The sequence below is a fragment of the Schistocerca nitens genome, chromosome 9 (assembly GCF_023898315.1).
Source record: "Schistocerca nitens isolate TAMUIC-IGC-003100 chromosome 9, iqSchNite1.1, whole genome shotgun sequence".
NCBI classification, from domain to species: Eukaryota; Metazoa; Arthropoda; class Insecta; order Orthoptera; family Acrididae; genus Schistocerca; species Schistocerca nitens.
In genome coordinates this window covers 280,445,148-280,472,973 of record NC_064622.1, presented here as the reverse complement: position 1 = coordinate 280,472,973, position 27,826 = coordinate 280,445,148, and the positions used below count along the sequence as shown (strand labels likewise).

The 27,826-nt window shown below is 40.5% G+C and overlaps 1 protein-coding gene and 1 non-coding gene across 2 annotated transcripts in view; both read left to right on the top strand.

The window, feature by feature from the left end:
• LOC126203195 (dynein axonemal intermediate chain 7-like) overlaps positions 1–27,826 on the top strand; it is a 764,826-nt gene that overhangs the window by 10,581 nt on the left and 726,419 nt on the right. Inside the window, exons 2-3 of the mRNA XM_049937439.1 lie at positions 26,031–26,074; positions 26,242–26,324. Coding sequence (XP_049793396.1) covers positions 26,072–26,074; positions 26,242–26,324 — 86 coding nt within the window. The 5' untranslated portion in view covers positions 26,031–26,071. The remainder of the gene's footprint in view (positions 1–26,030; positions 26,075–26,241; positions 26,325–27,826) is intronic.
• Trnal-caa (transfer RNA leucine (anticodon CAA)) lies at positions 17,343–17,417 on the top strand. The gene has a single exon. It is a non-coding gene; the product is annotated as a tRNA-Leu (tRNA).

Genomic DNA, 27,826 nt, shown 5'->3' with positions numbered 1-27,826 from the left:
TAAATAATGAGTTGATTATGATTTTGTGGGTATGACTTAGACAAAGGCATCTACACATAAATAAATGGAATTTATTTATGTGCACAGCTGACTTCCTTCCCCATCTTTCCCTAATCCAATGGGACTGATAACCTCACTGTTTGGTTCCCTCCTCCCGTATCAACCAACCAAATATGCTAGCAGAGTGTTGGCTGGCAGACAATATCCAAGATAGTTGAGGGCAGAGTAACCCCAACATTTAAGTTAATAGATGCTGTCGACAGCTGGGCAGAATCAAAACTGTTTCAAAGTGTTTATTAGCATAAAAGCTAAACTGTACTGAGTGTTTTCCGAAGTTAGTGCAAAGTTGCCACTGTAGACACAAAGTAGTTCCAGTTTACTATTACATATTTGTGCAATAGTGTACCCTGTACTGTGTATTGGGGTACTTTAATGTAACCTTTGAAAATATGTAGTTGGAAAGTTATGGCAGAATGAAAATACTTACAGAGTAAAGGAACTACTCACAGAAAAACAGAAACATCGAGTCATTGACAGGGGCACAAAAAAGAAATAAATCTTTCAGAATAAACCATTTCTTGAGCTAGAGTACAAATACACTCACAAAGAATATGCACATACACACCATTGCCCCTACATAGTGCCAGCCATGTGCACAATGGAGTTCACAGTTGGGCTAAGGTAGGGTGAGGGTTGTGTTGGGTAGGGTGGATAGAGGGAAAGGAAGGCAAGAGGTAAGAAGGGTTAGGGATGGGTAGCTAGTAGTTTGTAAAGAGACAACCGGTTTGCTGGCTGGTAATGTGGGAAGAAGGAGAGGCACGTACACAGGACAGAATTGTGATGCATGGATAGTGAAGATACTGGGGAGCAGTGCACCATGAAGGTGAAGTGTAGCATTAATTGGGAGGTAGTGATAGAACACAGGGAGGGGAAATTGTTGGATGGCGGGTGTGAGTGTAGTAGTTTAATGGTGATTGAGGCCAGCAGGGTTACAGGAGTTGCAAGGATAACACCCATCTGTGTAGTTCAGAAAAGCTGCCGATTGAGGGAAGTATCTGGATGGCCTGGGTTGTGAAGCAGCCATTGAAATCCAACATGTTGTGCTCAGCTGCATGCTGTGCCACCACATGGTTGACTTTGTTCGTTGCCACACTTTGGTGGTGGCTGCTCATTCTGGTGGACAGGTCATTGGTAGTCATACTGGCATAACAAAGCTGTGCAGTGATTGCAGTGGTGGTACCTAACATAACTGCTTATACAGGTTTCCTTGCCTCTAATGGATAGGATAAGCCTGTGACAGATCTGGAGAATAAAGTGCTGGGTGGGTTAATTCAACAATTCTTGCTCTTAGGTCTTCCACATGGAGTGGGAGTGACATAGGAATTGGCGGGAATGTTGCGAGATATAATATTACTGCTCAAAAGAAGAAATTAATGTTTTAAGCTGGTAATATTAAACTTGTTATTGAACTACCGTGTGTTGTGTCTCTTTTTGTATGTCTGTGAAGGACAATATCTCGATCGGCATCGACTACTCCCACAGCATACGTAATTTCATACACGTAGGCAAGTTACTCTCATGGTGTAGAAGCAGCTGCCAACTCCGGCAGTTGCCTGTAAAATTCTTGAAATGTAAGAGAAAGAAAACTCCTATAGAATCTTCTCGAATGGGAACACTGCCATTTGCATTTGGTCATTCAATGATTGTCTGCAAGTGAAATGAGTTCTTTTTAACAGAGATGCTTTTGACCGAGTTATTGAAGCAGGTTCTACAGCAAACATCGACCACCAAATGTTTAAAGTCGTATACAAGCTTGTAGTAAATAACAGTTCATCACAGAATCCTTTGATAAAAATCAAATATGCGCAATTACCTTTGAAATGTAACAGACTGTATTATGGCCATTACTAAACTCCACATTAATATTACATATCGCTTGTGATTCTCAAGAAACACAAATTATGCAATATGGCGGCTATCAATGACTGTTTAATTGCACACACTTCATACAAATCCTCTCGTTATCCTGTCTGAAATTTTGTTTACAATTTTTCACAAACCCACTCTGTACTAGCTGTATGCAGTTATCCTTATCCAGGTTTGACTATGTTTATTAATCACTGTTGATAGTAGGCGGTTTGTAGGGCCATGGCCTTTTAAGATTTTGGGCCTCCCTATCTGGGCAAAGCCTCCACAGGAAACCATGGAAAACTGAGAGTCAGGTCAGCCAACCTGGTTTCAAAATCCCATTACGCATTTTTCTACTTTTGACTAAAATTTCTAAATTTAAATTACAGTCTTCTTGTTCAGTTTTTTTAACAGTTACTTACTGCAGAGGCTGGGTGACATTGGTTGATCTTGCAGGGAAGCTGGGCGCTGCAGGGCGGTTGGCCTCGAATGATGACTCTCTCCCACAACTGCTACGAGGATGTGTAGTCAATGGATCAGGATGGGGTTGTCTCTCATGGTGGACCAGGTGGTTATGGGCTCACATCAGGATCAGGAATGGGATGTGGTGGACATGAAGTACAATAACCAGTGTGAGCGTTCTGACCCCTTACTCTTAATTTCTTCTTGGCCCTGAAATTGTAAGTAGATTGGTATGCTAACATGTTTTTACACTGGCATCATAGATTCGGATCGAGTTTTCCTTTATTAATTTTTCACCATTCTTTCACATTTATAACACTTCTGTTAAATGCCACTGGTTTTATATCCAATTTTCAATTAATTAAACCATGGATCAGTCTCAACACAATGTGAATTCTCATAATGTTCCTAATTATGGTGCATTCATACATAATTTAATCAGTCATTTATTCCCTTATTTACAATGTCGTATTACTTTGCTTGCTTCACTGTAAGTCCATTTTGCTGAAGTACTACAAACATTAACCACTAATACATGGTAATTTCTCACTAGCTAACTCAGCTCAGACACCGTTAGTTTACCTTTTACATGACACTGAAAATTTGGTTATGTAGCAAAGGTCCACCTAACTGTAGTAAAGCCAGCCACAAGATGACATGCACACTCCTGCTCTTTGTTGTCTAGTATCCCCCCAAAAATTATTCTGCCTTAGCATACTTCTCAGACAAGTGCGTGGAGTTCAATGTCCAGAGCTACTTGGACTCATTTCCTGTAAAAATATTTGCTTCCAGTAAGTACTGACACTGTTATTCATGAACTACATTACTGTTTATACTTAATCGAGAACATGAACACATACAAAATTAAAATTCATTCTGGAAATAAACACAAAAGTTAATCATGTACATGTAAAAGTATACAATCAGCATCAGCTCTCCTTCTGTTTTTCTGCTGAGAAAAAACATAATTACGCTTACTTATATACACATATCAAAAAAAGTTTTGCATCACCTTGGTTCCGAGAGTTCTGGTACCTGTACAGAAAATTGGAATAGAGATCAACATAAACATCACTTCTGTCCTTTTAATTGCTCATGAAAACCACACATTGCATGTTGTACCGCCATACAGCGAGACCTTCAGAGGTTGTGGTCCAGATTGTTGTACACACCAGTACCTCTAATACCTAGTAACACATCCTCTTGCATTGATGCATGCCTGTATTCATCGTGGCATACTATCCACAAGTTCATCAAGGCACTGTTGGTCCAGATTGTCTCATTCCTCAACAGCAATTCAGCGTAGAGCCCTCAGAGTGTTTGGTGGGTCATGCCATCCATAAACAGCCCTTTTCAATCCATCCCAGGCATGTCTGATAGGATTCATGTCTGGAGAACATTCTGGCCACTCTAGTCGAGTGATGTCATTATCCTGAAGTAAGTCACTCACAAGACGTGCACGATGGGAGCGTGAATTGTCATCCATGAAGATGAATGCCTCGCCAATATGCTGCCAATACAGTTACACTATCGGTCGGAGGATGGCATGCATGTATGTTACAGTTGTTAAAGTACCTTCCATGACCACCGCATACGTCAGCCCCACATAATGCCACCCCAAAACAGCGGGGAACCTCCATCTTACTGCACTTGCTGGACAGTGTGTCTAAGGCATTCAGCCTGATCGGGTTGCCTCCAAACACGTCTCCAACGATTGTCTGGTTGAAGGCATATGTGACACTCATTGGTGAAGAGAACATGATGCCAATCCTGAGCAGTCCATTCAGCACGTTGTTGGGCCCATCTGTAGTGTACTGCATGGTGTCATAGTTGCAAAGATGGACCTCACTGTGGACGTTGGGAGTAAAGTTGCGCGTCATGCTGCCTATTGCGCACAGTTTCAGTCATAAGACGATGTCCTGTGGCTGCACAAAAAGCATTATTCAAGATAGTGGCATTGCTGTCAGGGTTCCTCCGAGCCATAATCTGTAGGTCGTGGTCATCCACTGCAGTGGTAGCCCTTAGGTGGCCTGAGCGAGGCATGTCATCGACAGTTCCTCTCTCTCTGTATCTCGTCCATGTCCAAAGAACATCACTTTGGTTCACTCCAAGAGGCCTGGACACTTCCCTAGTTGAGAGCCCTTCCTGGCCATCTAGGCATGGTTGAACTAATAGGTCATCGGACTTTCTTACATTTTTGTTGAGGCTGCAGGTGGCGGAGGACTCCAGGGCACCGGCACGTGTTGTAATCATGAAAATCCTTGTCCTATAATTTTCCTCTTCACTTACTTCAATAAATAAAATGCTTGGTATGGTTCTTATACATTGTATTATTCACTCACACATATAATACATTGAGATCGCAATACTTCATCTCTAAAATTGCACATCCTCATTGTCCTTCTACCTACGAGAGAGTCTGACTGTGTCTGTCTCAAACAAAAAAACAGTACAACAGGGTTTCGCACTGGCGCACTGGCTGATTTGGTGGCAAGAACGAGTTGCCAATGGTCAACATGCTATATGCTACCGTTGCATGTGTGTGCATTTGTTTTCTTGGTGTTGATGTCACATTGAGTGTCACTCTTCCACCTGAGTGCCATGTATCGAAGAGTTTCTGTGGCATTTGTCTTCATTCTGGGTGCAGTGAGTGTGTGCTTATTGTTCAAAATCCAATGCTGTGCCAGAAGATCTCTATTTTTACGGCCTGGTTGTCATTAATACCTGTCATACTCGCATTTTCAGCAGAGAGAACCCTGACCAACAGCATCCATCGATAAGGTGAATACCTGCTCAAACAACTATAGTTCACTTGTCCATGTATCAAGCACTGTGAGCCATGATATTCGTAAGTTATTTCATTGCACACATGTATCTATGTCACCATACTTGACCGTGCAGTTGTTGAAAGACACATATAGCCATCCAAAACATTATATAAATTGCTTGTCTTTGAAGTTCATTTCTTCATATAGAGTTTGGTTTCCAATGGAAATTCATACAAGTATTGAGTTACAACAATATACATAACATTATAGCTTATGCCTATGGCTGACATTCCATCCGTTGGTTATATTATGAACACACATATCACATATCACATAAAATGTCATAAAAATTTTCATTAACTGGGTTCTGTTACTATAGTTTGTTTGCTAGTTTCAACTTATCTTCGTTCACATTAATTACATATCACACTTTTATGACACAATATGAGCATATGGTACATTTTTGCTTCATTTTAAAGATAGGATTTTATCATTTATGGGAGCTTATTTCTTTCTTAGGTAGCGGAGGGAGAAAACATTGGAAATAGGACTAAAACAACGTGTACGTACATCATAGGTTCCTGAGTTCTTAGACAGTAGATGTATTTATGTAGTATTTCTGTTTACTTTGTATTTAAGTTAGGTACGTATTGCATTCCTATTTTGGCTGCGCCTCCAGCCAGTCTGTCGTGTATGTGCACGACAGCTATTGTTGAGTACACAACAGCTGAGACATAAGCTAATTTCATTTATACTTTTGCTCTGATGGAAGCAGTGTGTTACTTCTCATTGCTGATAATTTTTGTGCCTATGTGTACAAATCAAAAGAATCACTTATGTCTATACACATTACTTTATCTTAACATACACTCTAGAAGAAAAGTTACACTTAGAATTATGTACACTATGTACAATTATCTTCTAAAAAAAAAAAAATGTTACCACTCTTCATCTTTCTATAAAGGCTTTTATATCTTTGTGAGGGTGGAGACCCTTGTCTCTTCCTGTTTTCTCATAGGCTAATCTGTACATCCCAGGATATGGTATTTTGGAAATTACATATGGTCCTGAATAGAGTAATTGCCACTTCTTATTCAGTTTGCCAAATTTTGTCAATTTAGGGCGAGTCTGTAAGAGGAATCGTTGCCCTACAAAAACTGTGTAACACATTTCAGTTTCTTGTTATAAATTTTCCTTCTATACTTGGCCCTGTTTTCTAGAGTAACTACAGCTTGTTTGATTTTATCTTATAGTGTCATTTATGTAGTGGATACGTTTGGTATGGGCAACTCCCACTCATTCGTTTGCTTTGTCTGGAACATCAATTCATTAGGTGTGAAACCTGTCGAAGTTTATTGACAACTTGCATGAAAGGAGTTACATATTCTACCCATTGGGTATGTTTCTGAGGGGCATATGTCCTAATAAACTGGTTAAATTCTTTACACACTTGTTAAACTGGGCTTGCTTCTGAGTGAAAAAAGCATTATGCCCCTTGAGGTCATAAATTGTTTCCACTTCTGCCCAATGAAATATGAAGCATTATCAGTTAGTAGTACCTTTGGTTTACCTACTCTTCTCAAATAGTCTTCCTCAATTCTTTTTGTGATATTTGTGACTGTTGCATTTTTAATGGCATACAATTTGATATGTTTCGAAAAAATATCCTATAGTGCTACTACGTATCTTACGCCTCCTTTACTTCTTGGATATGGACTAGCTATGTCCAAGGATACTACATCTAGGGGGCTTTTTGTGGGTATTGGGTGTAGCTCAGTATATTCTGAAACATTGGACTGTTTTGATTTATGACATATTGCATGTTTCTTAATATCTGTAGGACTCATCTTCTCAGATTTGGAAAATAACAAAGTGTGCAATTTTTTCAGTACATTTGTCTGCTCCATAATGTCCCTGTATTTCATGTGTGTGTCTTATAAATTTGTTGGTGTAATCTTCAGGAATACCTACACACCACTGATCAGATTTTTCACGTTTCCTATGAAACAAAATGCCCTTGTACTTCTGATACCATTTACTTACCTTTCCACCTTCATCTTGCATAAGGTTTTGCATGAATTTACTCCATCTGCAATGTTGCTGTTGTACAATTTTCATATGCTTACAAAGTGTATGCTAATCAGACTGTTGTGTTGTACCTTGCATTAATAACATTTTGATTTCTGCTTCCTGCTCTGTTAATTCACCAAATTCCTGTAAACTTGTGGTAACCTAGGGAAGGCACCTGCAATAACATTTTGACTCCTTTAATATAAATGATCTCAAAACTGAATTCTTGTAAATATAGACACCACCTAGCTAACCAATTCTGACACAGAGTAAGATCTTTCTGCTTCTGATAATGTGTGACTAGCAAAACTGGCAAAACTGATAACCTTGGGTACTTCTTTACTTTCTTATCACATCTGGAACAAGGATCCCCCGAGCACCTGAGAATGCATCTGTGCAAAGACAAAAATTGTTGGACATATCAGGGTGGCTAAGAATATTTGCTTTGACTAATGTCTGCTTAATGTTATAAAGTCCTCCTGACACTTATCATCCCATAACCAAGGCCTATTTTTTTCATAACAAGTTGAGCAATGCATCACTGTTCATCAGTTGCTGTGGTACGAATTTACAAAAAAAAGGTTCTAGTCCTACAAAGGGTTTTAGTTGTTTTTATTCCTTGGAACTGGTCAGTTGCATATGGCATCAAATTTTTTTCGGATCAGGTAATACACCTTGTTCTGACACATGTCCTAAAAATTTGACCTGCTCCTTACCAAAACTAGACTTTTTGAAATTGGCTGTTACTCCGTAATATGCAAGTTGTTGAAGTACCTGTTCAATCAGCCTGATGTGTTCTAATCTTCAGTCCAAAAGATAGAACACAGAGTTCATAACTCTTGCCACCACAAACAAATGCTGTATATTTTCAACTTTCTTCATGGTGCTTTATTTGCCAGTAGGACATCTTGAGATGAAGTATACTGAAGTATTTTTTATTGTAAAACTTAAGAAGCTGTTTGTCCAAGTTGTCTAGTCTTATGCATGCTGGTACTATAACCTCTATCATTAAGAACTAATACTTACTGAACTGTGTGGTTTACTTACTGGTAATATAGGACTGCAACAGGGTGAAAATGAAGGTTTTATAATTCCCCATTTAATCATATGATTGTCCCTTACTGCCTCTCATTTGCCCATGGAATATGAGATGACTTTACACAAAATGTTTCATGTGGATAGATTTCAAATTTATATTCAGGCTTTGATTACTTCTGGCTCGTTACTGAAAACCTTTGCACACATTAGAAAGTTCTTGTCATTGCATATCATTTAGTATCTGCGATTCACTTAGGTTCTGTTCCACCATTTTGTAACTAACCTCAGTGTTTGTTTCTTGCTCAGTATCCAATCTGTTTGTGAAATATACAGCTAGAAAGGAATATTGCACTACTACATTTGACTCTGGTTTTGTTTTGTTACTATCATCAGGTGTTTTGTTTAAATCAATAGAAAAGATCTGATCAAAAGGCATTTACCATTACCTATGTGAATCTGTGTTTTGTTTGTTCCAAACGTGTTCATGCCAGTAAGACAATTAACTTAAAGTTTGTCAATTATAAGAAAGTTGCACTTCACTGCAAAATGTTCAATTTGTACTGAAATAAATGCTTGATGCTTAACCAATTTAATCTTACTGCCTGTAGCAGTTTGCACCTTGCAGTTTTGTCCAGGAAATATTGGGAACTTGCCTCTCTTCTTCAATTCACAAAAAAAATGCATTTGACATTAGGTTGGTAGTTGAACCTGTATCTAACATTAACTGTAAGTCAATGTTAAATATTTTCACGTTAATGATTGCTTGTACTTGTTTTTCCTGGACTTTATCTACTATACCTAACTCATGCTGATGTCAAATCTCATGAAACATGTTTGTAGTTCTGTCTTGCCCCCACTCCCTGAGAAGTCAATAGCCAGGGCCTTAACTACGACCGGTTGGTGTTTTCCGATGGCGTGATGGACTTAGTTCATTACCTTGAGAAATTTCAGTGAGTTGGACTGTGTGTGTACTTCGCCAATTTGTGTTGTTAGCTTCTGTGCAGTTATTTTGCTGCCCAAAGATCGGCTGTGGGTGCAGCGTAAGGCATGGCATTGTTGCCGTGCATTGGCCACTGCTGCAGCTGACTATTTCTATTCATATTTGGCATAGGGCCTTGTGATGGTGAATTGTAATTCGCTCATGCATTGAAATTGCCCCTGTTGTTTTGGAAATTTCTCTTAAATAGCTTGTTTTTACCGTTCCCGTTACTGTACTCATTACCTCTGGGTATGTAGTTTTGCTGTTGTGTGTACCAACCTTGCTGTGTGTTTAAATCACATTTTACTGACTGATTTACATAATTATGTTGTTGTTGTGCCTTATTTTCTGTTGCTCTATGGGGTACCAGTCTTGCCTCATAGATTAAGTCAATAGAATCAAGCAATGACAGAAAATATTCAGTGTCGTGCTCGGGTGTTGTGACTAATTTTTCTCTAATGTGCGATGGTAAACAACTTCTCAAAATTTTTAACATGTCTACCTGTGATATTGAGTTCGTCCAGTAGTGTGTCTTGTTAAGGTATTTTTCAAAGTATCCACGGAGACTACTGTATTTGCCATTGAATGATGCAGGGTTGAAAACCTCACGTCTGAGTTTTTCTTGCATTGCCTCAGACCAGGATTTATCAAGGAAAGCTTGTTCAAATTGGGTATAAGTGCTGCAATGGTCAAGCACTTCAGTTGCCCATAAGAGCACATTGCCTTGTGTATATCCCAAGACAAATCTGATTTTCTGTGCTTCCGTCCAATTGCATGAAAATACATGACAAAAAGCACTAATAAATACTATGGGATTCATCCTTTTACCTTCAGTAGTAAATGTAGGAAGTTGTTGATGCCTCAGCAAACCTGTGTCTGAAAAAATAGTTGATAGACTAGTTGCATTTTTTATCATATTTATGTTTTATTGTAGTTACCTGTAATTCCGGCCGGTAATTATTCAGGTATTAGAGTTGTGGGTATGTTTACATTTTGCAACCTACAACTGTCACTGGTACCTCTATGGGACTCATGACAATTTGTGAATAGATACCAACAGGTTGTGGTTTGTTCACTGTAGCCTGTGTATTATTTGCATATTTGGCATATTATTACATATTACATATTTTGCATATTATTATTTGCGTATTTTGAGATTCAGTAATATTTTCTTCTAAAAGATTGCAGATCCTATTTTCCGCTGCTTGTAGGTTAATGTTTACTTTTTTCACAATTTCATCTTCTTTTTCTGAATGGCCTTTTCTACTACATCTGTGTATAACTTACAATCGGTTACTAACTTCTCTGCAATAGAGTTACCCTTATCTAGTGTACCTGCATCAGCTTGACTAATGATATCACTTAGATTTTCATTAATCGTCTCTCTCTCCTTCTTAGCACATGTTGAGTTAACTTCTAATGTTGCTACCCTTAAAGTAAGCTCTTCTACAGCTATGGCTATGCCTTCATAGTCTTTATTTAGTTTGTTAATGACAGTGGTTACCTTTTTTACTGTCAAAACCAAATGGTTTTGTGTGGCTTCAATGTTTGTGTTTGCGTCTGTTATTTTCTTTATCTATTGTTCTACTAGATTGCGATGGCCATGTTTTTGTTCTTGCTTCATTGCATTTAGATCTTGTGTAACAGTATTTTGTTGTTGTTTTACCATGTTCATATCCTGTGTAACAGTGTTTTGCTGCTGTTTTACTATGTTCATATCTTGTGTCAAATTACTGAAATTTGTGTTTATATTGTGTTTCATATCATCAAATTTCACATTTATGTTAGATAGTAGCAGCCATAGCAGTGTTCCAGTTGTACTACTGTGGTTGCTGTCTGTTGTACTTCCCTAGTTAATGTTTGTGTTGTGACCAAGTGATGTTTGTAACGTGTTGCCAAGATTCATATTTAGATCCCTCTCTAACATTTCAAATTTTTGCCTTTTTGTAATACTTGTTCCCCATCATGATTCATGCAAACAGAAAATACAGACAATTAGTTTTAATAATTCATAACAATGTTGTAGAAATTTCTTACTATCCCCAGTTGTTAACAAACACTACTAATGACCAGTGCCCAGAAGTCCTGGCACACAGGTCAACAGTTATAAAATTCTTTACAGTTTTGTTGAAGCTGCAGTTGGCAGAGGACCCCAGGGACACCAGTGCTTGTTTTAATCACAAAAATCGTCTTCCTGTAATTTTCCTCTTCACTTACTTTGATAAATAAAATGCTTGAAATGGTTCTTTAAGATTATATTATTCACTCACACACATAACACATCGAGATAGCAGTACTTTATCTCTAAAATCGTATATCCTCATTGTCCTTCTACCTATGAGAGTCTGACTGTGTTTTTCTCAAATAAAAAAACTGTACAACAAACTGAATGAGAAAATGTCTGTGCCTTACAGCACATTCATAATTAATGTCTTTGCCAACCTTCTGGTTACTCGGAGTTTCATACTTTTTTTTTTTTTTCTAAATATATAAAAATTTTACGGCATCCTGGGGGCCTTCCATCATGTACTTTTACAAAAGACTGGAACTGATTGGCTGTCGTACCCACTCTGTTTAATAGGCACTGCTCATCCATGGTTGTATACATCTTTGGGCAGGTTTAGTGACATCTCTGAACAGTCAAAGGGACTGTGTCTGTGATATAGTATCCACAGTCAACGTCTATCTTCAGGAGTTCTGGGCACTGGGGTGATGCAAAACTTTTTTTGATGTGTGTGACAAAACCTACCTACACCTAAAAATTCAATGAAATAAAATCTCTGTAATATATACAATCTTTATTAGAGACTGGACTTATTCTAATTTTTACCTTGCATAGTACTTTTTAATATAATGTTGAGGATAGAGTCCCTTCACCTTTCCCCTTTCACTGGGTAGGTCAATTGATATGCCCAAGGATGTGGAACCCTTATTATTTCAAATAGTCCAACAAATAACAGTTGCCATTTCTCGTTCCTCTTCTTCAATAAAGATGCCTGTGGATGAGTGCACAACAACACTCTATCACTTACAGCAAAAGTTTGTACTTTCTTTAACTTATTGTCATATTTTACCATTCTCCTTCTGGTCTTTTTGGCCATGTTCACTAAAGCCAACTTAATGTTTACTTCCCAAGAGGGCTTATCATGTGGCACCTTTGGTAGACTGTTCACCCACTCATTCCTTTCTTCCTTTTGAAACATCATTCCTCTGGTGTAGGTACAACTAACAGCGGACTGCAGTATGGACTGATCGATGGTTCTATCAGGTCCCAGTTTATTATCCTGTTTATTTCTTCACTTACTGATTTCTTCAATTTCCATGGAATTGGATATGATTTATTACAATATGCCTCACGTGGAAACACCTCCAAATGGTACGTAAATCCCCTAATAATTCCTGGCCTTTCTTCAAAAACCTAGATATATTTCTCCAAATGGTCAATCAACTGATAATTTTCTTTGTTTTCCAATCCATCAGCTTCCTTTGACTTTCCTTCTTCTGTACATTTTCATCTCCTTTCTTTACTAATGAGCTTAATACCATGCCCAGGACAGTAATTTCCAATGCTCCTTTCTTCCCTGATCAGATCAACTTGTGCCATTTCCCCATCATCACAAAATCTGACTTTATCGGACAAGAAGTCTATTTTTAAGTCCTTCTCCCTCATAGTCTCTAATCTGATGATACAATCTTCTATTAATTTTTGAATTAGTAGGAACACACACCTTATCACTGTATTTCCTATTCTTACATCTAGCAAAGATTGTATCCGGACCAGTTGTGAGCGGGTATCTAATGCTCCTATGATCTTACAGTTTCGTATTGGCAACATTGGTAACTCTGTCTTCTGGGATAGCCATTTAAATAAATTGTTAGAGTTTGCATTTATCAAAGCTCCAGTATCCAAGATTACTCTGATAAGTATGTCTACTATTTTGGCATGGTTTGCTGATACTGGCACTTTATTAGAAACTTGTTCCCCAGAATTTACATCTTCCATTAATTTCTCAATGATTGTCATTCCTTTGTAGTATCTAAAACAGTTTACAGGTGATTGCTTGCCCCCCATTACTCTTTTATTGACTGAACCTCTGGGGCGTAATCCAGTCAGATTCAGTTTAAATTGCTTGGTCTAGCCTGTTCGTTGTTGTTAGCATTGATTGCTTCAACTATCACCGGTGGTTGTTCTTGCCAGGCTTGATTATTTGTTGGCCTCGGCCTCACCTCGTATATGCTTTGATTGCTTTGTTCTTGATTTCTACCAGCATTATATACAGGATTGTACCTCCTCTCAAATCGCCTCTGTCTATTTCTGTTCTGCTCATAATTTCTTCTGTTATGCTGCTGTTCCATACAATTTACTCCATTGTTGCAACCATGATTCGTATTGGTTCAATGAAAATTATCCATTTGTCTTCCATTCATTCTTCCATTATTACTGTTATAACCTATCTGCCTATTTTCTAACTGACATGATTTATTATAATTATTTCTTCCTCTTTGTTCCTCCTGTAGCAAATTGATTGAGTCTACTGCAGACATAAATTTTTCCAGATTATCTTCTAAAACATGCAGCAGTTTTTCCCTGATCTCCATCAGGAGCTGAGCTTTGATGATCACTTTCGTGATCTATTGGTTGATCCTAATGTCCTGCTTTATTCAAATATTTTTTGAAGTATTTCCTTAAGTTCCTGTTTCGGTAAGAGAAGGGTTCCGGGTTATGTACTTCCTTCTTCAATCTCTCCTGGATGCCTCTTGACCAATATCTCAAATTTTTCATAGGTGTGACACTTGTCTAATACGTTGGTCACCCACAGACTACCATCAGCTTGGATGTATCCCGATACATATTTGATTCTCTGTTGATCAGACCAAGCTCGTGGTAACACTCCTCTGAATCGTCTGATAAATATGACAGGATCTAATGTATTCTTTTCCAGAAAAAAATATTTGGAATTGCCTATGCTTTAACATTTTCTATTCCATGATAGATCTGGTATAATCACTCATAGGTGACATGCGTCCATGTATCTGTTCAATTTGGGTTTGTATGTGGGTACTGCTCATCACCCCCCACAATTATACATCGAACCCTGATTTCTACCTTTATATCTCCACTCTGGGCTGGCTTCGTTTCTTTTTTCAATAGTGGTCTCCCTCACAGTTCTTCTGTCCTTTGAGTGCATGTTTGCAGATTCTGTGTAACTTCTCCTTCCCATCTTTGGAACTCTGTTCCTATCTGCTTGCAAACTTGCTTCAACTCTTGATCTATTTGGCGAGGAAACGGTAGGCCTTCACCCCCTATATTCTCTACCTTGATACCTTTATTAACAGACAATATCACCTGCTGTTTCTTATCCACTACCCAGTCATCTAATTGTTGCTTGAACTGCTGGTTTTTTCCTTGGAACTTTTGTTCCATTTGCCCTTCACATCCGGGCACTAATTCCTTTACTGTTGAGGCCAGGTTTTGTACCTCTATTTCTACCATTTGTTGTCTCCCCTGCATGATTTCAATTTCACTGTTTACACTGTTTATTTCAATTGGAAATTGTTTGTGGGTTTGCTTCATACTATTTATTTCCTTACTGATTTCTGTCTGTTCATTTGTCAAAGTACTCACGTCAACTAATACTTTGACAAAATCTTCTCTTGTGGGCTGTTCATTCACTTTATTGATTATAGCATTTACTTTCTCAGCTAACTCTGCCTTGTCTGTTCCACAGCTATGGTTTCTACATTTGTAGAAACAGCCGACTGCACTGCTGACATATTCGCTTGCTCAGCAAACAGTTTTGTCTGAGTAGCAGACATGTTGGACTGTTCTGAAGCTAAATTTTCAACTGTTGTTGAAATATTTGCTTGCATAGCAGACATAGTCATTTGAATAGCAGAAATGTGAAACTGTTCTGCGGCTGAACTAGCTACGGTATTCATCAAATGTTTAATTTGATTTAAGAGCTCAGCTGTAGGATCTTTGGATTCTCCTTGGCCAGCATCTACCATTTACTGACAGTTTACTGTAATGCCTGATTATGGCAGTAGTGTCACTTAACGTTTCCTTTATTATTGCATGTAATGTAGCATCCAGTCCTCTATCTTCTGTCAACTGAATGTCACTATTATCTTTTTTCTTTTCCTGTGTCTGTGTTCTATTATCCTTTTTATTGCAAATATCTGTTCTATACAGTTCCCACCTTTTCTAAAGCTACACTGGTACTTTCCTATTGTTGGCTCCAGTTGATCTTCCACTCTGTTCAGCAAGATTCTTGACAAAACCTTGTACCTTATGTTTACGAGAGAGATGCCCCTGTAGTTATCCAATACTTTCTTGCCCACTTTCTTGTATAGTGGTATTATAATGGCTTCTTTCCAGTCTATGGGTATTTTCTTATTTCTCCATATATCCATTATTGTGTTGTACATACTTCCTTCTATTTCAGGCCCATCCCACGTGATCTCTTCAGGACAGATACCATCATTGCCTGATGCCTTGTTGTTTTTGAGGTTTTTAATTGCCTCTGCTACTTCTGCCCTGGTGGCTGCATTGTCTAGACTACCCTGAGTTTTGTCCCTAGAGCATAAGTGTGTCTACTTTATTGTCAGTGCTTCTGCATTCAGCAAAACCCTAAAATACCTAGCTATTTCTTTGCACTGCTCTTTCTTGCCAATTTTTATTGTGCCGTCTTGTCCTATTATGAAGAGTTCTTTTGCCTCGGAGCCTTTAATTCTGCTTTTCATTTCTCTGAAAAAGACTTATGAGTTGTGTTTCTTGAAGGCTGTGTTTCCTTCTTCAAGTTTCTCATTCCATCTTCTTCTCTTGCCATTTCTGATCATTTTGCTAGCAATTTTTCTCGCATTCTGGAAGTTCAACCAGTCTTCTTGTATTACTAGAAAATCTATTACCATGAAACCCACGTTTCTTAAAAGCACTTCGTTTTGGCATCATACTTTACTTTTTGAGAGTTTACCAATCTGGACACCACCTGTGGATCTGGGGGTTAGAATTGGCTCAAGGTATTCCTGCCTGTCATAAGAGGTGACTAACAGGAGTATCACACTTTCTGGCCCTATAAATTCAGGTCTCATTTTATGATTTAACCTGCCACTTTCCAAATTCTACAGAAGTGTGGGCCATATGGGAAGGATGCCTTATGTGGTGCTTGAGTTATCCATAGTGCCCTTAGATTCGATCTCCTGAACCTCTTGTCATGGCTTTGCATCTCTACTTGCAATTCAACTATTTGGGTGAGGACACTTTCCAGGATATGCTATCTTATTCCATTGTCTCCTGTCCTCCTTCACCCCCATGAAAGTATTGGATTTCTCTGCACCCAATATCCAGCATGGTGGCCAGTCCTTTGTGGTGGGGCTGTCATGTACCCATTTGATGTTAGCCCCCTGACAACACAGAGATCGCACTGCTGATGTCTGAGCTGTAAACTCCCCACATATGCCAAGGAGTAGATGCCTGTCTTCCTGGGGCATTATGACTCCCGGCAATGGCCATCATGCCAGGTGGCCTTTGCTGTGGCTGGGTGGCGCCTGTGAGGAGAGCCCCTGATCGGAGTGGGTGGCATCAGGGCAGATGACCCACAATGAAGTGGACTAAGTCATCTCCTGTTGGTGACCGCATGGTGCCAGCAGTTTCTAAGAAGGGCAAGATTGAGTACAATGCTGACAGATATGAACCTAAATTGTTTCCCTCCCACTACACCATGGGAGGAATGTAGGGCTACAGAAAGAAGAGAGCCATATTCACCTCGGTATCTAGTCTGTAGCAGAATGGATGGGGACTCCTTTCTACCTATGAAGCCTCAATTTTTTCCAGAATGAGATTTTCACTCTGCAGCGGAGTGTGCGCTGATATGAAACTTCCTGGCAGATTAAAACTGTGTGCCCGACCGAGACTCGAACTCGGGACCTTTGCCTTTCGCGGGCAAGTGCTCTACCAACTGAGCTACCGAAGCACGACTCACGCCCGGTCCTCACAGCTTTACTTCTGCCAGTACCTCGTCTCCTACCTTCCAAACTTTACAGAGCTTCTGTAAAGTTTGGAAGGTAGGAGACGAGGTACTGGCAGAAGTAAAGCTGTGAGGACCGGGCGTGAGTCGTGCTTCGGTAGCTCAGTTGGTAGAGCACTTGCCCGCAAAAGGCAAAGGTCCCGAGTTCGAGTCTCGGTCGGGCACACAGTTTTAATCTGCCAGGAAGTTTCATATCAGCGCACACTCCGCTGCAGAGTGAAAATTTCATTCTGGAAACATCCCCCAGGCTGTGGCTAAGCCATGTCTCCGCAATATCCTTTCTTTCAGGAGTGCTAGTTCTGCATGGTTCGCAGGAGAGCTTCTGTAAAGTTTGGAAGGTAGGAGACGAGGTACTGGCAGAAGTAAAGCTGTGAGGACCGGGCGTGAGTCGTGCTTCGGTAGCTCAGTTGGTAGAGCACTTGCCCGCGAAAGGCAAAGGTCCCGAGTTCGAGTCTCGGTCGGGCACACAGTTTTAATCTGCCAGGAAGTTTCCTCAATTTTTTGTTGAACATTTTGAGGATAAATTTGGAGAAGTGGCAGCACTGTCCAAGATGAAAAGCAGTGCATTCTTGATTCAGACAGCATCCCCAGCCCAATCGCAGGTGTTACTCGCTTGTGACTGGCTGGGTGATATTTCTGTTTCTGTCACTCCCCATAAAAGCTTCAACATGGTCCAGGGGATTATTTTCCATTGTGACCTCCTCTTGCAGTCTGATGATGAGCTCCATGCCAATCTAGAATGGCGGGGTGTTCATTTCATCCCACACATTTACAGGGGACCCAAGGACAATAGGGGTTCATTGCCTGAAAAGGTCAAGGTGATGGTTTATTGATGTGATGTTAAACCTTACATCACTCCCCCTATGTGATGCTTTAAGTGCTGGAAATTCAGCCAAATGTCTTCCCGCTGCACTTCCAGTGCCACATGTTGACTGCAGATGTCCACTGCATCCAGATACTCCCTGTATGCCTCCTCTCATTTGTATCAACTGCGGAGAGCAGCGCTTCCCCTGCTCACCAGACTACACAGTGCTCCAAAAGGAGTGGAAAATCAAGGAGTACAAGACTCTGGACCAGTTGACTTACGAAGAGACTAAACATAAATTTGAACGATTGCACCCCATTCAGTTGACATCCACATACACTGCAGATACATTACCATCGCAATTACAAGTACAATTGTACCACACTCTGTACCATGAACAGTGAGCCCTCGGGGTCTCCAGAATACATCTGCCCCCTTGGTGGTAGGGGAAAAAATCTCCTTTTGTTGTCCCCAAATAACCTTTGGCGAAAGCCCCCCCCCCCCAAACACAGGGGACATTGGTCCCGTCCCATCAGCTGGAGGAGCAACAGCCTCCTCTCATGCAGAACGGGTCCCTTGGGGCCCTCTCTCCCACAGTTTCCACTAATGCCACAGCAGACACCCACCAGTGGCTAAAGGAGCCAAAAGCTGCTGAACAATGAGCTTCACGCCCTTCCTCCGTGCCTAAAGCTACTTAGAGAAGTCCTCCCAGCAAGCCCCTAAAGAGAAGCGAGAGGGCAAGCAAACAAAGAAGTCTGTTAAGAAAAAGGACCCTCCAGTGGCCCCACCGTCTCTCCATACCAATTCTGCACCTGCTGATGAGATGGAGATCTCAGCATCCCCTGAGCACCTGCATCTCACTGATGCCTCATCCACAATAGGAATGGATACAAATACTCAGTCGGTGGCAGCAGGTGACCTTCATGTGTAACCTGCTTTCTTGCATGCTTCATAGCTTCCCAGCCTCATGATAACATCATCCTCCAGTGGAATTGCTGTGATTTTTTCCACCACCTGGCTGAGCTATGGCAATTGTTAAGCTTTACACCTGCTTTCTGCACTGCCTTCCAGGAAATCTGGTTCCCAGCAATGTGGACCCCTGCCCTTCACTGCTATAGGGGATATTACAAGAGCTGTAGCGATTATAATAGAGTGTCAGGTGGAGTTTGTGTCTATGTCCTTAACTCAGAATGCAGTAAACCTGTGACCCTTCAAACCCCTCTTGAAGCTATGGCTGTCAGGATAAGGACGACACAGGAAATAACTGTCTGCAAAGTATATCTTCCTCCAGACGGTGCAGTACCACTGAACACATTTGCTGCACTGATTGATCAACTCCCTAAACCTTTCCTACTTTTGGGAGATTTTAATGCCCACAATCCCTTGTGGGGTGGCGCCATGCTTAATGGCCGAGGTAGAAGGTCGAAAATTTACTGTCACAACTTGACCTCTGCCTCTTAAATACAGGTTCCCCCACATATTTCAGTGTGCCACATGGCACATATTCTACCATTGATCTCTCAGTTTGCAGTCCTGGCCTTCTCGCATCTATCCACTGGTGAGCACATGACTACCTGTGTGATAATGACCACTTCCCCATCTTTCTATCACTCCCCCAGCATCATGCCCATGGACGCCTATCCAGATGGGCTTTAAACAAGGCAGACTGGGAAGCTTTCACCTCTGCTGTCACTGCTGAATCTCCCCCACATGGTACCATCGATGTGGTGGTTGAGCAGGTCACTAGAACGATCATTTCTGTCACGGAAAACACGATTCCTTGTTCTTTAGGGTGTTCCCGGTGACAGTCAGTACCATGGTGGTAGGCGGAAATCACTGAGGCCATTAAAGAGCTTCGGCGAGCTCTACAGCAACATAAGCAGCACCCTTGCCTAGAGCACCTAATAGCTTCTAAATGGCTCCATGCCCGCATTCGCCAGCTTGTGAAAAGAAGGAAAGAGGCATGTTTGGAGAGGTACATCTCGACCATTGGGTGCCTTATTTCACCTTCCCAAGTCTGGACAAAGATCAGACGTGTTTGTGGGTACCAGGTCCCGACAGGTGTTACTGGCATTAACATCAATGGTGCATTATCTACTGATGCAAGTGCAGTTGCCTAATTCTTTGCTGAGCACTATGTTTGAGCCTCCGTGTCAGAGAATCATCCACCAGCATTTCGCACCCTCAAATGGCGGATGGAAAGGAAAGCCCTCTCATTCACTGAACATCACAGTGAACCCTATAATGCTCCATTTACAGAGTGGGAGCTCCTCAGCATCCTTGCACATTGTCCTGACACGGCTCCTGAGTCAGATTGGATTGAATCCACAGTCAGATGATCAAACATCTCTCATCCGACTACAAGCAACATCTCCTCATCATCTTCAACCGTATCTTTTTAGTTGTAATGTTGGGTGTTTTTGCACTTTGAGCCTTGCTTGCATCAGGAAAAAGGGCTGATGATCCTCTAGTTTGGTCCCTTTATACCCTAAAGCAACCAACCAACCAACCAATCTATTCATCACTTTTCCGCAGAAAAACATTAACACTTCAACATAAAATGTGTGTTTATACTATGAAACAATACAGTACTGTTTTTGCCAGTGCTACCAATACAAACACGTAATTTAACATTTATAACACAGCAATCCACAGCCTTCTATATTAAAAATTACCAGTTTTATTAGATCTTGAAGTAATGCACATAAAAATTTTAAAATTAAAATCTGGTGTAGATTATATTTAAAAAATGAAATAAAATACTTGCAATGTGAGTTTATAAGTTATATGTATATATCATTTCCAAAAATGTGAAAAAATGTTTTTCTGTTCTAACTGCCCTTAAGGATTTCAGTAGGGATTGAAGGTTATGTTGGACTTCAGGAATGGGAGGACGATGGCAGAACTTGTAGGTGGACAAGACAGATAGTTGGTGGAAACCTTCTGTCAGGTAATCATTGTGAATCATTGCCTGTAGGGAGGATATGTCTCTAGGTTAGAATATGTTTTGAGTTTTTGTATGGCTTTCCTTTCTTGTGTTGGATGGTGGTATGAACTGGGAGAGGCAAGGTTAAATGTTGATATTAGGTTGGCCTTGATTGGAGGGACTGGTGGCAAAGAAGTGTTTAAACTGTAGGGATCAGGAGAAGAAGAGCAGGTCATTAAAAAGTCTACCAAGATAAAACTTGGGTGTTGGGATAAAGATGAGGCATTTGGATGGGACTGAATCTTCTGTGAGATTGAGGATTTTGTTGGAAAGAAGGAATTTGCAGACCAGCATTACTCCTCTTCCCCCAAACATAGTCTACAAACAGATGTCCCATACCATACTCTCTCACACACACACACATGTAATCCTCATACCATCCCCAAGAACCAGCTTTGAAGGAGCACATCTCTCATCATCCAGTATCACCCTCAACTGGAAGAACTGAACTTTACCCTCCACCAGGGGTTTGATTCTCTATCATCGTGCCCTGAAATGATGGACATCCTACCCAAGATCCTTTTCACCCTTCCTGAAGTGGTGTTCATTTGTGCTCACATCCTACCCAGCTCCCTAGTCTATCCTTATGTCACTCTCACCCCCAGCCCCTGCCACAGGGATCATATACCTGTGGAAGTCTCAGGTGCGAGACCTGCCTCATCCACCTACCATGCACTTCCTACCCCAGTCCCCACGGGCTTATCATCCTCCATTAGAGGCAGGGCCATGAAAGCAGCCATGTCATATGCCAACCCTGCTGCAATCACTGCACAGCTTTTTACTGGTATGACAACCAACTAGCTGTCCACCAGGGTGAACAGCCACTAGTGAACTGTGGCCAAGAATAAAGTTGAATACCTGATGGCATAACATGCAGCAGAGCTAAATATGCTCAATTTCAATAACTGCTTCACAACTCAAGACCATCAGGATCCTTCCTCCCACCACCAAAGTTCCTGAACTATGCAGATGAGAATTAGACTTGCAACACATCCATCACTCCCTTAACCCTCCTCTCTTCAATCTCAATTAAGCCACTGTCTCCACGCCCTCCACACAGTAGTTTCCCCTAGCTCTGTCCTATAACCCATTACAAATGATGTCTCCAAATCACCTTCATAGTGCACCACTCCCAGGAGCTGTGACATCTGTGCATCACTAGCTCATGCCTGTACCACCCCTCCATCCCATATTACCAGCCAGCAAACCCACTACCTCCTTTTGAGCCGCTAGCGACCCATCCCCAATCCTTATTCCTGCCTCCCACCTCTCTCTATCCCTCTACCCACCCCACCATAGTCCTTCTGGCAAACTGCAGGGTGTTGGGGGCAAATGGGCAAAATTTCTGCAGTATTCACTAACATAGGAGTGCTGCAGCTAGTTCTGGTAACGCCTGTGCAGCCCAGAGGAACTTTGCATGACATAATATGGATTAGCCAAAAGTTCTGTGATGACACTGTGCTCCCAGTGACAAAAACTTTAAAGAAAACTTTGTCCTGTGGCTGAAACCTTGTCTTAACCTGTGGAATGAACTATTTTTGTGGCAGCTGCAGAAGATGCAACAGGATACAATGATGATGACTGTGTAACAATTTTGCTGGTGATTTCTCGTCACCTAGCAAGAATTGATAGGAAGGAAGAAAAATCTTTAAATGTTGCTCTCATGTGTGAGAGGGATGGAGTTTCTCCATGTTACTTTTAAATGATTCAACAAACCATCCAGCTTCACCATTACACTGAGGGCAAAAAGGAGCAGTAGGGACGTGGTGTATGCTATTGTCAGCACAAAATTGCTGAAACTCGGCTGCCGTGAACTGTGGGCCATTGTCAGAAACAACAACCTCAGGAAACCTTCAAGACAAAAAATAGAAACCAAAGCTGATACAGTTTTGGCAGTAATGGTGGATGTCATGGGGACTACACAAGGAAATTTACTGTATCTGTCGGCCATCAATGACGAACCATTGCGTGTCCCAAAATGGACCCACAAAATCACTATGTATGCATTGCTGCAGTCCAGACAGATATGCACACTGAAAAAAAAAATCAGTGTGGTAGAGCGGACTGAATCTCCACACAAAAAATCCAATGAGAAGTCATTTGCTGAAATTTTTCTTCCATCCTCTGTCAAGAACAATAAAGTCAAGTGAGCTGCTTTGTGCAAACTAAGTCCTAGTGATTTTGGTGCAAAAATGACAAAACTTCCCTGTGGATGGAATAATGAATGACAAGCTGTGCATCATCATTTCTCTGAATGCAGCAGCAGAACACCTGATCATGTGGATAGCACATGATGATGCAAAAAATTAGTGAGGTGCTGCTAGGTTGGGAATTTCTGTCAAACATTGGAGCCACCTGTGATGCACATGCTGCAAAACTACCCAAAGAACTGGATCAACGGCAGTTGCTCTAGTAACACACCAAAAGTCAGGAGGAAAATTTTGAAGAATTTCAGAGTCTTGAGTATCATCTTGATAACATGATTTCTCAGATGCATCAAATGCTTTGTCAGTATCGGCTGGTAATCAAGACAACAAATCTGCATTCAAATGTTATTCAGTGGACCTGTATAACAACTTACATGGATAATTAGCCAACAGCAGAGCCCAGTGTTGTAATTTTTGCACTGTCTGCAGTGGGACAGGGCTGGAAGGATTGAACAAAGCTGTTGATCTGTGTTCAAGTATAACTTCTGATTGTACAAATATTGATGGATCTTGGTAATGCCATAGATAATGGCAAGTACGTCTTTTTGAAGTTGACTATAATTGTGCTGTACTTTGTTGAGAGTTTATGAGGCAAAAGCAATGGGCCTATCAAATGAACCAGTTTGACGGAAGAGCACAGCTCCAATACCATAAAAAGCTGCATCCACAGCTAAGTCAACACGGTTATGTGGATCAAAATGAATCAGGTGATGATGACTTAACAGTGCATCCTTTAACAGCTAAATTGCATCTGAACGTTCTTGGGTCCACACAAAGGAAACACCCTTCTGGCGCAGCTGGTTTGGTGGAGTAGCAATTTGCACAGCATTTTCAATAAACTTAATGCAGTAAGTTCCCCATGATAGCCTGTAGCTTCTTGATGCTATTTGGTACCACCAAATCTTTAATTGCTGACAAGTGCAAATGAGCAGGATGAATGCCCTGTACATTTATGACATGTCATAAATATTCAAGTTTTTTGTGGAAAAAGAAGCACTTTTTCTTGTTATATTTAAAGCCACCTGCAACAAGCACATTAAACAAACATTCTAAATTTACCAGATTTTCAGCAGGCATACAACCTGCAACAACCATATCATACAGGTAGTTTGTATGTGAAAGGATTTCTGCTGTAAATTGTTACAGGAAACATTGAAACATAGAAGGAGCAGAACCTCTTCCAAAAGGTAGTCTTTGAAAATGGAACAATCCCAAGAGAGTGTTGATCATAAGATATTGCTTTTGGTGGCAGTAACTGTAAGTATGAATCACATAAACTGATCATGGAAAAGAATCTACCCTGTCCCAATCCATCCACTAATTTCTGGTGTCATGTGAAAGGAACTGAATCCACAGCAGTTTGTGGGTGCACTGTGTCTTTGAAATCGGCACACGGATGTATATCTGCTGATGGCTTCTTAAGTACAACCAAGGGGGATGCTCACTGATATGCAAAAATAGATGTTTCAACCCATTGTCTTTCCATTGGTGCAGTTCTGGAGCAAGCTGCTCAGGTATAGTGTGGTAGAGAGGCCTAGCACAATAAAATCATAGTCTTGAACTATCTTTAACAAAAATGTGCATCCCAGAATCTTTAGCCCTTCCTAACTCTAATTCAGAAAGTTCTCTATACTCAGTACACAAGTCAAAACATTAGTATGAGGCACTGAAACACTGATTTGTAACATGTCGTCTTGTATCCAGAAGTTTAACAAATCAAGCAAGCATAACCCAAAAATGTTTGCACTGTCTATAATATGGCACGTGAAAGAAACACTCTTTGTTACATCACGAAAAGCTGCTGGCAAACAGCACATGCCAAATACTGGAATTTTGTGCACTTTATATGCAGACGAAACAGTTCAAGTATTACTGACACCATTTCTAGTGGTACTCAAAGCATTTGTGTCAAGCGTGGGAACCTTTTCGTCGCTATGTGAAATATATGGCAGATAGGATAACACACTGGAATACAAAAGCAACCATTACCATCACCAGTGTGTCATAGTTAGCCTAGATTTACTTCTGAAGGAAGTTGAGTGTACTACATCACACACAGAATATTAGCTTTTCTTATTAAAATTTGAACAATCTGAAATACTCAACTTGGAAACAGCCCATATCCACAGGAATGTCACTATGTATTTGTTACTGCCACTGAACACTATAGCTATCATCACCTGATACAATACAGAATGACAATCAAATCTGAATGTTCAATTGACTATAAACTTTGATACCACAGTTCTGATTAGTAGTTCTATTAGGTAAGAAACCGAATCAGAGCTGTCATTTTAGATGATGATTACAGAGTGGGCTGATGTAAGTAAGCTTGAAGCAGTGGTGGCAGATGGAAACTTTGAGTGTGTGTCTATGCTGACAGCTTTCATCTGTCACTGGTCTGGCAGTGACTGTCTGTAGCTTGTGGTGCTGTTATGATGAAGCAATCTACTAATCAATATTCTAAGAATTTGATCTAAGCTGTTGGCGTTGACAGGCCTGGGTGTGTGAGGTGTGCTTGCTTGTGTGCATTTCTCTTTCTTTTTCTGTCAAAGGCTGTGACTGTAAGCTAATGTGTAACTGTCTGCAACTGAGCATGTCATCTTTATGGTAAGTAGCAATCTATCTTTTCCTACATTGTTGTTATTTGAATTCCATTTGTTCATAAGCTTACTGGATTTATATTTATATTTGTAAGTTTCATACTCTATGATTCATTTATTGATTGTAAAATTGGTTGTTTTATCATTGGATGCTCATGTTTGATTCAAATGTTACAGATATCTGCTTAACAACATCCAAGTGAAGTTCTAATTTCAAAATGGTGGGTAAACATAATGAGTATTTTTAATATTTGAACTTGTATATATTTTTGCTAAATTATTGGACCTGAAATATCATATAAGAGGCTATAAATATCCTAATATTCACAAGTATATTTACTGAGAAACTGTTTAGAAGCTGGCTTAATAATGTGTTTTTTGCATCTAGCCTCCCAAATTGTCAAAAAAGCAAAAGAAGATGTTGGCACTGGAAATGGCTGATAAAAAGAAACAGGAAGCAGAGAAAGAAAGGTAAATAAGACAGTTCTTTGTCATGTCATAAAAATCCTATTCTATGTTACCATGTCCATTTTAGAAGTCTAGAATATATGCATCTGATTGTAAATCAAATTTTTGCCTCTATTGTTGGGTAACATATCATTCGTTTTTGTTTTATTTATTTGTTTTTGTTGAGCTTTCTGCTATACAGTAATAATGTTTCGTAAGTCATTGTCATTCCCTGTCAGAACAGTTTTTGTTTGATTTTTTTTTATTTTTAAAATTTTGGTATATTTGTGCCACTCAATAGTATGTACTCATGGCTTAATATCTGTTATTGAAAACTTTACATTATGTATAATTTTTTGGTGGTCCCAGCTGTTGAGAGATATCCAGCCTGGATTTCCATTGTTGATTTTAACTTTGAAAGTAAAATAGAAACTTGAATTTAGGAATCCATGAAGTAAAAGGGGATAAAATTACTTATCATAACAAAATAACAGCATGATGCTGTGAATGTTGCATTTGGCATTGCCTGTGGTGGAGGAGCCAGTTGTGGCTATCAAGCAGTAAGTAAGTGCACTGAGGTAGCGGAATTTTGTGGCAGCATAACAGAAGCATGCAACAATGGCGGCCTTCCTGAAGCAAGTCAGGTGTCAGCTCCATAGTGCAGCAGCTATTAGTTGGCATGCACTGCATGAGGCCCAAGGCAGCTGGCTCGAATGTGCAAAATGGCTCTGAGCACTATGGGACTTAACATCTGAGGTCATCAGTCCCATAGAACTTAGAACTACTTAAGCCTAACTAACATAAGGACATCACACACATCCATGCCCAAGGCAGGATTCGAACCTGCAACCGTAGCAGTCGCGCAGTTGCGGACTGAAGCGCCTATAACCGCTTGGCCACCAGCGGCCAGTTCGAATGTGCAGATGCCCAAGTTGAAACCAGGAGCCTCAGGGACTGGCTCGAGCAATAGACAAGGGCATCCAATAGTGGACCATGTTTGAAACCTGCAATGATCAGGACTACCTGTGGCTCATAGACCAACGACCAGCTGCTGTACATAATTAATGATGCTCCTTAGTGGGGCTGTAGCTCCTTGGCTGATGACTTGGATAGAGATGGTGCCAATCAGATGCACAGCACTGTTGAAATGGAGCTAATGGCTGAACAGGGAGCATCTACAGTGAGGTTACAGAAGTCATGGGATACTTCCTAATGTCATGTCAGACTTCCTTTTGCCTGATGTAGTGCAGCAACTCTATGTGGCATGGACTTAACAAGTTGTTGGAAGTCCCCTGCAGAAATATTGAGCCATGCTGTCTTCTTAGCCATCCATAATTGTGGAAGTGTTGTCAGGGCAGAATATTGTGCACAAACTGACCACTTGATTATGTCCCATAAATGTTGAACGGCAGTCATGTAGGGTGATCTGGGTGGCTTGAATTTCCAGAGTGTTCTTCAAAAGTTAGATCTGAACTATTGTTACCTGGTGACATGGCGCAATGTCATCCATAAAAATTCCATCTTTG